The 15989-nt window shown below is 45.7% G+C and overlaps 1 protein-coding gene across 1 annotated transcript in view; it reads left to right on the top strand.

The window, feature by feature from the left end:
• Positions 1–15989, top strand: part of RSPH14 (radial spoke head 14 homolog) — a 416596-nt gene that overhangs the window by 90810 nt on the left and 309797 nt on the right. Inside the window, exon 4 of the mRNA XM_069757622.1 lies at positions 11935–12053. Coding sequence (XP_069613723.1) covers positions 11935–12053 — 119 coding nt within the window. The remainder of the gene's footprint in view (positions 1–11934; positions 12054–15989) is intronic.

The raw sequence follows: 15989 nt of genomic DNA on the forward strand, positions 1-15989 counted from the left end.
TCTTACTGCAGTAGCGGTACAAGCTACCAGTGACCCTGCTACTAGGGTTTCTACTGCAACTCCTATTCCGTCTTTCCCACGTTTCCCGCTTCCTGATAAGTTCTCTGGGAACAGCAAGGCTTGCAGGGGATTCGTGAACCAGTACGCTATTCAGTTGAAGCTACTGGCCTCACGTTTCCCATCTGAGCGGGCCAAAGTGGGATTTGTGGTGTCTCTATTGACGGACAGGGCGTTGGAGTGGGCTACGCCGCTGTGGGAGCGTAAAGACCAGGTGGTTCAGAGCATCTCTCGCTTTCTGGGTACCCTGAAACAGGTCCTTTTAGGACCTCAAGTTACTCATGACGCCACGCTCCAACTCTTGGCGTTCTCCCAGGGCTCTTCCTTGGTCGGCCAGTTTTGCCATCCAGTTTCTGACTTTTTAGCGTCTGAGTTGGAGTGGCCAGATAAGGTCTTGATTCCCGTGTTCTGGAGGGGTCTTGCTGACCATGTAAAAGATGCTCTGGCCACTAGGAAGATTCCCATTACACTGAAGGACTTAATGTTGGTGTCCATTCGCATCGATCTTCGGCACGTTGAACAAAGGTTGGAACATGCCCAGTGTAGACAAAGGATTCGGTTGGCCCCACGCTTTACCAATCCTTTGGAGTCTCCGGCTCAGACAAGCGAGCCTGTAGAGGCCATGGATGTATCTCGATCTGAACCTAGGTCCTGTTCCGTTTGTCCACGCCCATCCTGCTTTGTTTGTGGGCAGATCATTATGCTAACAAGTGTCCCAGGCGGCAGGGAAACGACCGCTTCTAGTGGCTATCGGAGGAGGCTCACTAGACACGGCAGGTGACTCTATCATATGGGTTGATCACTCACATTACTGAGACTTGTGTGGATTCCGGGGCTGAGGGCAATTTTCTGTCTCCCACCTTCACCTGACAGCACGCAATACCCTGTTGTGAATTCCGCTCTTGGGCTCCCTCCGGTGGTTGTAAGTGGCACTTTTGTGAGTTCTGCTCTTGGGCTCCCTCTTGTGGTTTCTAGTGGTATGGCTGCTCCTTGGCGTTAGCTGTCATCAGCTGCCTCCACTTATCTTCTCTTCTGCTCGGCTATTTAGGTCTGGCTCTGTCTTCAGCCAGTGCCACTTGTAAATGGTTTCTGGTTGGATTCACATCTCTTTGGAGTTCCCTGTTATCCTGACCAGTTCAGCTAAGCTAAGTTTTTGCGTGCTCTTTTCTGTCCATAGATTGTGGACTTATCCATTCTGTGCTTTCTATGTTTGTCCAGCTTATCAGTGTGAATTTATTCTGTCTTGCTGGAAGCTCTGGGAGGCAGATTTGCCCTCCACACCTTTAGTCAGGTGCGGAGTTTTTTTTTTTGTAAACTCTGCGTGGATTTTTGTAGTGTTTTATACTGACCGCACAGTATTCCATCCTGTCCTGTCTATTTAGTTAGACTGGCCTCCTGTGCTCATCCTGGTTTCATTCTGTGTATGTCTTTTCCCTCTCCACTCACAGTCATTATTTGTGGGGGGCTAATCTATCCTTTGGGGATTTTCTCTGAGGCAAGATAGTTTTCCTGCTTCTTTCTTTAGGGGTAGTTAGCTCTTAGGCTGTGACGAGATGCCTAGGGGGATAGTTAGGAGCATTCCACGGCTACTTCTAGTGTTGTGTTGAGCTTAGGGACTGCGGTCAGTACAGTTACCACGTCCTTCAGAGCTCGTTCCATGTTGCTCCTAGACCACCGTATCATAACAGTACAAGTGGCCGAAAATGAATTAAATGCATCTCAAAAGAAGGAAAAGAAAGTTCTGAACCATTTTTTTTTCTGTGCTTTGGTTTGTCTTTTTTTTTCTTCTTTTCCTCTTAATATCTGGGTGGTTCAGGATATATGCTTTGGCATGGATGTTCAGGGTTTGTTTTCTCGTGTGGATCAACTTGCTGCAAGAGTACAGAGTATCCAGGACTATGTTGTCCAGACTCCGGCTTTAGAGCCCAGAATTCCTACTCCTGATTTGTTTTTTGGGGACAGATCCAAGTTTTTGAACTTTAAAAATAACTGCAAATTGTTTTTTTACTTTGAAACCCCGTTCTTCTGGTGATCCCATTCAGCAAGTAAAAATCATCATATCCTTGCTGCGTGGTGACCCTCAAGACTGGGCTTTTTCTCTTGAAACAGGGGATCCGGCATTATTGAATGTAGATGCATTTTTTCAAGCGCTCGGATTATTGTATGACGAACCTAATTCTGTGGATCATGCAGAAAACACCCTGTTGGCCCTGTGTCAAGGTCAGGAAGCGGCAGAGTTATACTGCCAGAAATTTAGAAAATGGTCTGTGCTCACTAAATGGAATGAAGAGGCTCTGGCTGCTATTTTCAGAAAAGGTCTTTCTGAAACCCTTAAAGATGTTATGGTGGGCTTTCCTACGCCTGCCGGTTTGAGCGAATCTATGTCTCTAGCCATTCAGATTGATCGGCGTCTGCGCGAGCGCAAAGCTGTGCACCATATGGCAGTGTCCTCTGAGCAAAGTCCTGAACCTATGCAATGTGATAGGATTTTGACTAGAATAGAACGGCAGGAATTCAGACGTCAGAATAGGCTGTGTTTTTACTGTGGTGATTCGGCTCATGCTATCTCTGATTGCCCTAAGCATACTAAGAGAGTCGCTAGGTCTGTTACCATTAGTACTATACAGCCTAAATTTCTCTTATCTGTGACCCTGATTTGCTCATTGTCGTCCTTTTCTGTCATGGCATTTGTGGATTCAGGCGCTGCCCTGAATTTAATGGACTTAGAATTCGCCAGGCGCTGTGGTTTTTCCTTGCAGCCTTTGCAGAGCCCTATTCCTTTGAGGGGCATTGATGCTACACCCTTGGCCAAGGATAAACCTCAGTACTGGACACAGATGACTATGTACATGGCTCCTGCACATCAGGAAGATTGCCGTTTTCTGGTGTTGCATAACCTGCATGATGTTGTTGTACTGGGATTTCCATGGTTACAGGAACATAATCCGGTGCTGGATTGGAAAACTATGTCGGTGACTAGTTGGGGTTGTCGAGGAGTACATAGTGACGTTCCTTTGATGTCAATTTCCTCTTCCCCCTCTTCTGAGGTCCCTGAGTTTTTGTCAGATTTCCAGGATGTATTTGATGAGCCCAAGTCCAGTTCCCTTCCTCCACATAGGGACTGTGATTGTGCTATTAACTTGATTCCTGGTTGTAAGTTCCCTAAGGGCCGACTTTTCAATCTGTCTGTGCCAGAGCATGCCGCCATGCGGAGCTATGTTAAGGAATCTTTGGAGAAAGGGCATATTCGGCCCTCTTCGTCACCATTGGGAGCGGGTTTCTTTTTTGTTGCTAAGAAGGATGGCTCCTTGAGACCCTGTATTGATAATCGTCTTCTTAATAAGATCACGGTCAAATTCCAATACCCCTTGCCTTTGCTTACTGATTTGTTTGCTCAGATTAAGGGGGCTAGTTGGTTTACTAAGATTGACCTTCGAGGGGCATATAATCTTGTTCGTATTAAACAGGGTGACGAATGGAAAACTGCATTTAATACGCCCGAAGGCCATTTTGAATACCTTGTGATGCCATTTGGGCTCTCTAATGCTCCATCTGTGTTCCAGTCTTTCATGCATGATATTTTCCGCAATTATCTTGATAAATTCATGGTCGTATATTTGGATGATATTTTGATTTTTTCCGATGATTGGGAGTCTCATGTGAAGCAGGTCAGGATGGTGTTCCAGATCCTTCGTGATAATGCTTTATTTGTGAAGGGGTCTAAGTGCCTATTCGGAGTTCAGAAGGTCTCTTTTTTGGGTTTTATTTTTTCTCCCTCGTCTATAGAAATGGATCCTGTTAAGGTCCAAGCTATTCATGACTGGATCCAACCCAAATCTGTGAAGGGTCTTCAAAAATTTTTGGGCTTTGCTAATTTCTATCGCCGTTTCATTGCCAATTTTTCCAGTGTGGTTAAGCCCCTTACTGATTTGATGAAGAAAGGCGCTGATGTGACTAATTGGTCCTCTGAGGCTGTTGAGGCCTTTCAGGAGCTTAAACGCCGATTTACTTCTGTCCCTGTGTTGCGTCAACCGGATGTTTCTCTTTCTTTTCAGGTTGAGGTCGACGCTTCTGAGATTGGGGCAGGGGCCGTTTTGTCTCAGAGGGAGTCTGATGGTTCTTTGATGAAACCGTGTGCTTTTTTTTCCAGAAAGTTTTCGCCTGCGGAACGCAATTATGATGTCGGCAATCGGGAGTTGTTGGCTATGAAGTGGGCGTTTGAGGAGTGGCGACATTGGCTTGAGGGAGCTAAACACCGTGTTGTGGTCCTGACCGATCATAAGAATCTGATTTACCACGAGTCGGCCAAGCGGCTGAATCCTAGACAGGCTCGATGGTCCCTGTTTTTCTCCCGTTTTGATTTTGTGGTCTCGTATCTTCCGGGATCTAAGAATGTTAAGGCTGATGCCCTCTCTAGGAGTTTTTCGCCTGATTCTCCTGGAGTCCTTGAGCCGGTTGGCATTCTTAAGGAGGGGGTGATTCTTTCTGCTATCTCCCCTGATTTGCGGCGGGTGCTTCAGGAATTTCAGGCTGAAAGGCCTGACCGCTGTCCAGTGGGGAAGCTGTTTGTTCCTGATAGATGGACAAGTAAGGTAATTTCTGAGGTTCATTGTTCAGTGTTGGCTGGTCATCCTGGGATTTTTGGTACCAGAGATTTGGTTGCTAGGTCCTTTTGGTGGCCTTCCTTGTCGCGCGATGTGCGGCCTTTTTTGCAGTCCTGTGGGACTTGCGCCCGGGCCAAGCCTTGCTGTTCCCGCGCTAGTGGGTTGCTTTTGCCTTTGCCGGTCCCTGAGAGGCCCTGGACGCATATTTCCATGGATTTTATTTCGGATCTTCCTGTTTCTCAGAAGATGTCTGTTATCTGGGTTGTTTGTGACCGGTTCTCTAAAATGGTCCATCTGGTACCTTTGCCTAAGTTGCCTTCCTCCTCAGATCTGGTTCCATTATTTTTTCAGCATGTGGTTCGTTTGCATGGCATTCCGGAGAATATTGTGTCTGACAGAGGTTCTCAGTTTGTCTCTAGATTTTGGCTGGCCTTTTGTGCTAGGATGGGCATTGATTTGTCTTTTTCTTCGGCGTTTCATCCTCAGACTAATGGCCAAACTGAGCGAACTAATCAGACCTTGGAGACCTATTTGAGATGCTTTGTGTCTGCTGATCAGGATGATTGGGTGTCTTTCTTGCCGTTGGCCGAGTTTGCCCTTAATAATCGGGCTAGTTCGGCTACTTTGGTTTCACCTTTCTTTTTTAATTTTGGTTTTCATCCTCGTTTTTTTTCTGGGCAGGTTGAGCCTTCTGATTGTCCTGGTGTTAATTCTGTGGTGGACAGGCTGCAGCAGATTTGGACTCATGTGGTGGACAATTTGACGTTGTCTCAGGAAAGGGCTCAACGTTTTGCTAACCGCCGTCGGTGTGTTGGTCCCCGGCTTCGTGTGGGGGATTTGGTTTGATTGTCTTCCCGTCATGTTCCTATGAAGGTTTCTTCTCCTAAGGCCGGGGACACACACAACGTATAAAAAAACGGTCCGTTTTTGACGGACGAGAATCGCACAAATGTTACCAAAACAATGATCCGTGTGCAGTGCGAGGATGCGATTTTCTCGCATTAAATGATCCGTGTGACATCCGTGTGATATCCGTATGGCATCCGTATGGTGAGATTTTCTCACACACTTGCAAAATGAGCAAATAATGGCTGAGCCTTTCCTGTCACCTGCCCAATGCCTGAGAATTTCTCGCAAGTCACACTGCTGGTCCGTGTGCTGTGCGATTTTTTTCTCACCCCCATAGACTTTCATTGGCGATTCTCGGCCGAGAAACGCTGACAATCGCAGCATGCTGCGATTTCACTCGGATCCTGAATACGGCCGAGAAAATATCGGATGATGGGAGCTGCCCCATTGATTAACATTGGGACGAGTGCTATGCGATTTTTTATCGCCTTGCACTCGTCCGTATTACGGTCTAGTGTGACCCCGGCCTAAGTTTAAGCCTCGGTTTATTGGTCCTTATAAAATTTCTGAAATTATTAATCCGGTGTCTTTTTGTTTGGCTCTTCCTGCCTCTTTTGCCATTCATAATGTTTTCCATAGATCTTTGTTGCGGAAATATGTGGTGCCCGTTGTTCCCTCGGTTGACCCTCCTGCCCCGGTGTTGGTTGAGGGAGAGTTGGAATATGAGGTTGAGAAGATTTTGGATTCTCGTTTTTCGAGGCGGAGGCTTCAGTATCTTGTCAAGTGGAAGGGTTATGGCCAGGAGGATAATTCTTGGGTTGTTGCCTCCGATGTCCATGCCGCCGATTTGGTTCGTGCTTTTCACTTGGCTCGTCCTGATTGGCCTGGGGGCTCTGGTGAGGGTTCGGTGACCCCTCCTCAAGGGGGGGTACTGTTGTGAATTCCGCTCTTGGGCTCCCTCCGGTGGTTGTAAGTGGCACTTTTGTGAGTTCTGCTCTTGGGCTCCCTCTTGTGGTTTCTAGTGGTATGGCTGCTCCTTGGAGTTAGCTGTCATCAGCTGCCTCCACTTAGCTTCTCTTCTGCTCGGCTATTTAGGTCTGGCTCTGTCTTCAGCCAGTGCCACTTGTAAATGGTTTCTGGTTGGATTCACATCTCTTTGGAGTTCCCTGTTATCCTGACCAGTTCAGCTAAGCTAAGTTTTTGCGTGCTCTTTTCTGTCCATAGATTGTGGACTTATCCATTTCGTGCTTTCTATGTTTGTCCAGCTTATCAGTGTGAATTTATTCTGTCTTGCTGGAAGCTCTGGGAGGCAGATTTGCCCTCCACACCTTTAGTCAGGTGTGGAGTTTTTTTTTTTTGTAAACTCTGCGTGGATTTTTGTAGTGTTTTATACTGACCGCACAGTATTCCATCCTGTCCTGTCTATTTAGTTAGACTGGCCTCCTGTGCTCATCCTGGTTTCATTCTGTGTATGTCTTTTCCCTCTCCACTCACAGTCATTATTTGTGGGGGGCTAATCTATCCTTTGGGGATTTTCTCTGAGGCAAGATAGTTTTCCTGCTTCTTTCTTTAGGGGTAGTTAGCTCTTAGGCTGTGACGAGATGCCTAGGGAGAGATGGGAGTATTCCATGGCTACTTCTAGTGTTGTGTTGAGCTTAGGGACTGCGGTCAGTACAGTTACCACGTCCTTCAGAGCTCGTTCCATGTTGCTCCTAGACCACCGTATCATAACAATACCCCTAGTGATGCTCCCAAAGCCAATCACCATCCGGATGGTTAATGGGTCTGCCCTTTCTACTCAAATCACTCATCAAACCATTCCTCTTACACTCAAAATCTTTCCAAAACATCAGGAGATAATTTCCTTGTTGGTCATTCCTTAGGGTATTGATGAGGTACTGTTGGGTATACCTTGGTTGTGCCGCCATTCACCTCATATAGATTGGACAATTGGGAGCATACTGGGATGGAGTAGGTCATGTGAGGGATAGTGTCTTAGGGCCCAAGTTCTGGTTGGGTCGTCTGAGGTCACTTCTGATCTAACCTCTCTTCCTAAGCTCTTGTAATGGGGGCCAGGGTGGTAGCCGTGGAGAGGGGCTGCTGTTGTTCCCTTCACCCCGCTGCATTAATAAACTGTTCTTTCTCTGGTGTGCTGTGTTTGCAATGTATTTCACCCACCTGTGGGTCAGCATTCTCCTCAGACTGCAAAGTCCCGATTTGTCTCAGCAACATGCAATTACTCTTAAAGTCCAGTTTCATTTTCAACAGAACTTAACTTAATTCCTTCAGCTTCATTACAGACACCATCCAACAGTCCTCACAAGTCACAGATGTTCCGCTTTCCAAGCTGTCCCTGAACTTCTGTACTAACACATCATCTGGTCCCTTGATCTCCATTCCTGCAGTTTTCTGGATTACCAGTCTAGTTGATCCCCGGTGCTCCCCGTCCACTTTCCCCTTCCTTACGTGGAATTACAAGATTACGCTTCTAATCCTTGTCGGACCGTAGGTCCCGGACGTCACGGGAGTTCCCAAAGGCCTTACCGCTGACCACTCCAACTGCCCAGATCACACCAGTCACGAGGACAGACATGTCACACTTCAAATCTTCCAGCTGCCTTGTCCCACAGCTTCTCTGTTCAACTCTACTAGCCAACTGATTACCTCAGGGAGACACTCTTCCCGTCACTACACTGGCCCCGCCCACTTTTTCAACTATCACAACTCTGGCTGAAACCAGTTCTTATCTCAATCTAATCTCCTGCTCTACAGTGCCCCCCCAGTGTTCTAACCCGCAACTACACTGCCATAACCCTTACCAATGCTGACCTATCACTGCCATTGACTGTCCCTATTTTTGTTCCCAACACATAAATATAAGAACAGTGTCAGCCATTATTATATTATACAGTGTCAGCTATCATATATTACACAGGGCACAAGGTAAACATAAAACGTACCCAGTTTCATTAGGTAGGCATTTACAGGAATGTAGGGCCCAAACCAGCCGCCTTCCCACCCCCTTACATACTAGCAATATGCTGACGTGTTCTCAAAGAAGGCCGCGGAGACTCATCCTCCCCATCGTCCTTATGATTGCCCTATAGACCTCATTCCTGGAGCAGAGCTTCCTTGTGACCGTGTTTACCCTTTGTCTCTCTCCCGGAGACTGAGGCTATGCCTGAGTACATCAAGGAGAACCTGGCGAGAGGGTTTATTAGGGAGTCAGTGTCTCCTGCAGTGGAGGCTTGTGATATCTGGGATCGCACGCAGGATGTCATCAAGGTTTCTAAGGAGAGAATGAGGGTCTCCGCCGACGCGCATCGTAGTCCCGCTTCGATCTTTGCTCCTGGCGATTCAGTGTGGCTGTCAGCTCGTAACATCAGGCTGTGAGTAGAGTCCACTAAATTAGCTCCCCGCTACCTAGGTCCTTTCTTGGTCCTTGAACAGGTGAATCCTGTAGTCTATCTCCTCAGCCTTCCACCACATTTGAACATCACCGACATCTTCCATGTGTCTCTGTTAAAACCCGTATATATGACCCGGTCTTCTGGGACTCCTGTTGGGTGTTCGTATACGTCCTCGGACAATTTTTGAGATCAATGCCATTGTCGCGTCCATGTTGGTGCACGTCAAATTGGGTGGACTGGAAGGGTCATGGACCAGAGGATAGGACCTGGGAGTCTATAGAGCACATTCGTGCCCCCCAGCTTATTGTGGCTTTCGAGGGTGGCGAATGTCGCGGGGGGGTAATGTTAGGCACCGGTGGGGGGTAACGTTGGGTACTGGGATTCTCCCACTTCACAGGGTAGATCCCAAGCCTTGTCTGCCTTGGTGGTCTCCCATTCGGACTCGGCCGCTGCAGGTGCTGCTCAGCATAGACGTCGGTCCCAGCGTCTAGCTCAGGCTCATGGTGTGCGCTTGGTTACTGTTGGCTCTCCAGCCAAGTCCTTAGTAACTAGTAATATTGAGTGACAGTCCAGCATATTGAAGTCCAAGTCCAAAGATCATTGTACTGAGCATGTCCGTGACGTGGCATCTTCTCATTGGTAGTCGGACGTCAACTGCTCTGGTGAAGTGGCAGTGCCGGATTGGTCCACGGGCAAGGTCCTGTCCGACTGGACATGAGCCTAGTGTATAAAAGGTTATCTGAGGCGCACTAGTATCATTTGTGTGTGGCTATGTGAGTGAAGATCCTACCACTCTGTCTGCAAGTGTCGTATGTCTGTCTAGCTTTGGGACTGTACTGTAGGCAGGCAGCTAGCATCAGTGGGGGCAGTTAGCCATTTGGCTTAGCATTTACCTACATGTGTGCGGCTTGCACAGTAGAGTTTCAGAGCAAGCTCAACCCTAGTCAGGGTATTATGCAGAGCATCTGTTTTGTTTCTGTGTGCGAGTGACACAGCTCAGGTGCAGAGCATCTGTTTTGTTTCTGTGTGCAAGTTAAGTTCACGTGCTTGTGCTGTGACGTTTCCCAGGACAGAGCACTTAGTACTCGTTTGTACTGGTCCTTCCTATGGAGGAACAGAGTTTGGAACTTGGCGTCCTGTTCACACTGAGTGGCGTTAACCAGTGTGAACAAGTAATTGCTCGCTGTGTGTTCCGTCACGGTATACCAGCAGCAGTTTTCCATCTGTGCACGGTGGACCCCGGGTTGTGATTGCGCTATTTTATTTAGCGCAATCCGCCAACCCTAACACTTTTATACGTAAATTTAATCCGTGACTCCGATAAAAAGATGTCTCTGATTTTTTTACATTTTTTTTTGCAGATACGGTCCACAAAAAAATATGAACGTGGGAACAACTCCATAGATTATGATGGGTAGTTACGTGAAAAAACATATCTGAATGAGGTTTAATAGAGTATCTACTTGCAACAGTTAGAAGAAAAACATTAAGGGTGTCATGATTTTACATTTAAAGTGTATTCATAAGAGTACTGAAAGGAGATGAACAGTTTAAAGAAAATCTTACTTTTGTCTTTAAAAGGGAATCTATCTGGAGGTTTTTGCTATATAATCTGACAGTAGCAGGAGGTAGGTACAGAGACCCTGATTCCGGCGATGTATCACTTAGTTTAGTGGATGCTGCAATTGTGATACAATCACAGTTCTCTCTGCTACAGTTCTTGCAGAGCTCAACCGTTGATCCCTTTGTAACCTGCCCACACCAATGATTGGCTGCTTTCTGTGTACAATGTATGTTGTCATAAAGCTGCTGGTCAGTGGTGGGGTTAGGATTGGAGTAGGAGGCACGAGGCCTCTTGTTCTGTAGTAATAATTGTCTGCTGATAAAACTGATTGTATTGAAACAGCAAAACACAGTCCAGTAAGTGACACATCGCTAGAATCAGTGTCTCCTATAACATGCTGCTTTCAGATTGTAGCAAAAACCTGCTGACAGATTCCCTTTAAGTATTCATGTGCGATGTGGACAACGTAAGTAAAAAATCTCACACTCCCCTCCTGCATCGGCACTGTTGCAGCCAGCGCTAAAGGATTGCAGCGCTCACACCTCCCCGGACGTCCAGGTGGTGGAACCTGTTTGAATCTGATATGGATGAACAGACAATACATCCCTGCACTGACATGAGATTGATCCTGTTTCTTACAGCATCCAATAAGAGTTCATGGGTGATTTTTTTTTCCCCCCACAAACCTGTAAGCTAAACTATGATTGGGTTTTTGGAAATACAGCCAAGTTTCTCTGAGACTGGCATCACATCCATTTGGGGTTCCTGCCTCGGGCATTGTTTGGTACTTGTCTTCTAAGTGAGTGAGATGCGGTGTCGCCACTGGGCACGGTTAGGTAGAACAGAGGCTTTAGTTAGGATTATGAGCAATGAGTGACACATGATCAAATCGTTAAAAAGAGAATGGCATGTTTAGGAAAAAGAACCAGTGTAAAATTCGGTTCTGTTGGCACTATCTTGGGCTTTCCCAAAGGTTGTGAAAAAGTGATCTGTTTGGTAAAGCTGTCAACCACACTAGTGGGCTGAGTGCCAATGCCAGGTACATTCCCTGGGCAAGGGGGCAGCTTTACAGGAACTATATTTCCAAAAATTCATTCAGCCACTATTAAAGGGTTTTCCTATTTAAAAATAATAATGGTATTTAACGCCATGCTTTGTTGGCAAGTTGACCTCTCCCCAGGGGAAGATGGTGCTGGAGAGGCCCCCTGCATATAGAGAGGACCTTCAACACTATATGTCCCATGTTAAGCTGTAAGGTCGCGTCTGACCGCAGAACGATGCGGTGTCTCCAGTAAAGTGCAGTTTAGTGGCTATCTGACACTAGACAGGCTGGACAAATGTCTTTTTTCGGCCTTGCTAACTATTTTACTATATCATCACTATATTGTGAATAAGCAGTTCTTTTTCTCCACGTTTATTCCTAATCCATCCATTTATATTTCGTTTTTAGAGATGGCATTCTGAGAAGTGGTATTATTGTCGCCATTTCTCACCTCCTTGATGATCCCATAAATGTCTGTCGGAGGAATATGCATCTGATGTATGAAATGCTATCCGAGCTTCCCGCTGGTGAGTGCATACTGTATATTTGGTGTATTTGGGCATAATTCATACTAGTTAGCTCTCTGGCATAATGCATTGTCTATAAGTCTCCACACTCAGCAGGTCTTTCTAAATGGAATCTGTCAACAGGTTTTTGCTACCTAATCTGAGAGCAGCATAATGTAGAGACACAGACCCTGATTCCAGCGATGTGTCACTTACTGGGTTGCTTGCTGTAGTTTTGATGAAATCATTCATGTGCTCTGTGTAACCCCACCACTGATTGGCAGCTTTCTGCCTATGCATAGAAAGCAACCAATCAGTGGTGTGGGCGGGGTTCTACAGCGCTCAGCATTCAGAGAACTGTTAAATCAGCAAATAAAACTGTCATTTTCTGGTACGCAACAAAATGAGTGGCTTTCATCAGTATTTTGGATTAGTGATCAGTTAGTTTTTTAAAACATAGCAGTAAAAAGGCAGCCGTATTTACCAGCACGAGTCACAAGCTAAGGCACTTACAGGGTGCACCTCAAAATTGGACATGTGATTTCATCCGAGCACATAAGGTCCATGAACAACCACGTACATATGTACAACACTATCGATTATATCATGGGGTTGTGTTTTATCTGTGAAAAAGGGACTTCTGAGTGTGCCGTCAAAGGAATCATGGAGCAATTCATGAAAATCGATACATAGGAAAAATGATGCGAGCCATTGGATCAGAGGTGTTTTATCCTACGGCACAGTACAAATATGAACTCTAGTGATCTATGCTATGATTATAACCCGTATTATTGCCATTTACAATGTATACACATTATAGTAATAAATGCCTCCATGGCTTAAGAAATCTGTATATTAAAGGGGTTGTTGCCTTTCACTTAATTGTCTCCTTGATTGGCTGCAGCGCTGTTGACGTGATGTCAACGCCACAGCTAATGTCAGACACCGGGGACAGTGGCGGAGACTCAGCAGGTGACCTGAGCAAGGGGATTGATTAGTGTGAATTTGCTTTTTTTAGAAAACTGCAGCCAAGGAAGGTATGCAATTGTAAAGCGCTGCGGAATATGTTGGCGCTTTATAAATAAAGATTATTATTTTTGAAAGGTTACAATCCTTTTTATGTTTATGGAAATCTGTACTTTCATATGGAAACCGAACTGGTGACAGCAGTAGCACAAGACTGCCTCTAGATGGCATGATTGCTGCGATCGGTCCCTGGGTCTTTGGAGACTTGTCTATTCAGTAGCTTCTGACTCGTCAGTAATAATATTCAATCTGTTTCTGAGTGACATGGGTGAAAGGTGCAGCGGGGTAAGGGAAACACTTTTAAGTATTGAGCATCTCCTAGTTTTGTATCATTCTTAGAGGCAAACTTACCGTCAGTCTGATAGATTGTGTGCAGTGGGTGGGCGCATTATTATAGCCATATGTATAGTCACAGTGGTATGATGGCATAGAGTGTGTGGCACAAAGGTGCCATCATATCAGCGACTACCTTGACAAGTCTTTATGTAACGGTAGGTTCACATGATTGGTGTCTCCTCATCCAAGAAAAACAGTCTGATTATTCTCATCAGAGTTTGATCAGAGCGGCATCACTTTTTCTCCGATGTGCCATTCTGTGAGTCTGCGAAAATTCAATGCCATCTGAGTGTGTTTTTGACAGACCCATAGACTTGAATTGCCCACTCAGTCTGACACTCGGAGCAAAATTGGTCTTGTCTCCAATTTTCTCTGCGGACCACCTGGTCCTAGGAAAAAAACGGGACATATGCACAACCCCATAGAATATCCTAGTTACGAGTGCGATCAGTGAAAACCATTGATAGCAGTAGTATGAGCTCTTAGGACACATTCAGATGTTCGTACAAATCCGTCTAGGATTGGACCACAAGGCATGGACTGGCCGTGGGCCTCCCGACCCGAGCATAACAACTTCATAGAAATATATGAAGCTGGCACGCTCTGGAGTACAAGAGGAACAGGTAAAAAGAAATGGAGACCTGCGGTCAGTCCGTGCATTGCTGTCCGATCCCAGACCGATTTGTACTGACGTTGAATGTGACCTTCTTAGGCTAGACTAGCAAGACTGAGCAGGCAGCTATGTAAGCCTGACATGATTGTTTTTCGGAGATAGACTCCATAACACGCCTGCTTCTAACATTTGTATTTTTTTAAGTCACTTTTTTTGTCTTGTGGTATTCATTGTTGCTTTTTGGTGCCAGTTTCCTCAAAGTGGAGCATGCGGTTCATAAATTTTTGTGCATAGTCAAAGTTTTGATTTCGGTCTTTAACCTTTTCTGTAACAATATTTTTGTCAAAACTCCTTGATCAAACCCTCACCGATCATATATGAATAGGCTACCAATGTCAAATCCTGGAATACTGTATAGACTGCAGCTTTCTGCTTCGTCTGTTGTCGGGCAGCAGTACAAACTTACTTGGTAACTGCCTTAAAATCAGAGTCCAAAACATTTTCATTAGGCCTCACTCAGATATCAGTGATGTTTATCATTAGTGATGAGCGACCGTGGTAGTAGTGTCTTCGGCATGCTCGAATACTACATTCGAGTCGCTGTGGCTATAGGTCTCGCAGCTGTTCGACAGACGTAACAGATGCAGGGATTTCCTATTTGTTAAGCAACCCCTGCATGTGTTGCGGCTGTTGAACCATGCACCCTGCCATCTAGATGTAGCAGAGCTAGACTCGTCATGGGACAAATGGATTAGCAGCATCTCTTCTGAAAGGTGAGGAATATTGTGTTTTTTTTTAAACTCTTTTGCAGATGATGAGGGCATCGGGGGAATGGGCAAGATCGTAAGTAGTTTAATTAAGATGTATTAGAGGAATCTGTGTCATTCTTTCAGTTAAAGGACTTTATTCTGGGTGTCTGTGTTTTCATACAGTGTGTCTATGGGATTAGTAATGGGGCGTCTTATTGACACCTCTCCACTACTAACCTTGGGGCTTGATGTCACCTGACAATACAAAAGTGACATCAACCCCCCAACTATCATCCCAATTGCCACCGCTACAAAGCAAGCGGGAAGAGCGAGGCTAAGGTTCAGAATTGGCGCATCTGGCCCATCCGGGGGGGGGGGGGGGGTGCAGTATCCATGGACCCTTCCTAGGCTATTAATATCAGCCCACCGCTGTCTGCATAGCCGTTGCTGGCTATTAATTATAGGGGGACCGTACGTCATTTTTTTTAGGGTCCTCCATTTTAATAGCTAGTAAAGGCTAAGTATACAGCTGTGAGCTGATATTAATAGCCTGGGAAGCACCATGGGTATTACCCCCTTCCCAGGCGATAATCCGCTGCCCCTAGCCGGCGGCTTTCCCTCTGCTGTTTAAGAAAATTACATGGGAACCAACGCCATTTTTTCAGAAAAATAATCTTTTATTAATTTAAATGTGTACAGTAAGCTGCACACACACACTGCACTAATTGTATTTGTCACTGCTGTCTATATATCTACCTATTCTGTGTACTTGCTGTATGTAATCCATCTCTTCTATCCTGTCGGCTCCTGGTGTGATATTACTGTACACAACAGATGAATTGCCAGCTTTTCTTCTATCTATGTAATATACAGTACAGACCAAAAGTTTGGACACACCTTCTCATTTAAACTGGCAGTTCTCATGTGAGCCAGTTTCTTTGTAGCGCTTGATGGTTTTTGCCTCTGCACTTGGGGACACTTTGAAAGTTTTCCCAATTTTTCGGACTGACTGACCTTCATTTCTTAAAGTAATGATGGCCACTTGTTTTTCTTTACTTAGCTGCTTTTTTCTTGCTATAATACAAATTCTAATAGTCTATTCAGTAGGACTATCAGCTGTGTATCCACCAGACTTCTGAACAACACAACTGATGGTCCCAACCCCATTTATAAGGCAAGAAATCCCACTTATTAAACCTGACAGGGCACACCTGTGAAGTGAAAACCATTCCT

This window comes from Ranitomeya imitator, chromosome 1 (assembly GCF_032444005.1).
Source record: "Ranitomeya imitator isolate aRanImi1 chromosome 1, aRanImi1.pri, whole genome shotgun sequence".
In the NCBI taxonomy this organism is placed as follows: Eukaryota; Metazoa; Chordata; class Amphibia; order Anura; family Dendrobatidae; genus Ranitomeya; species Ranitomeya imitator.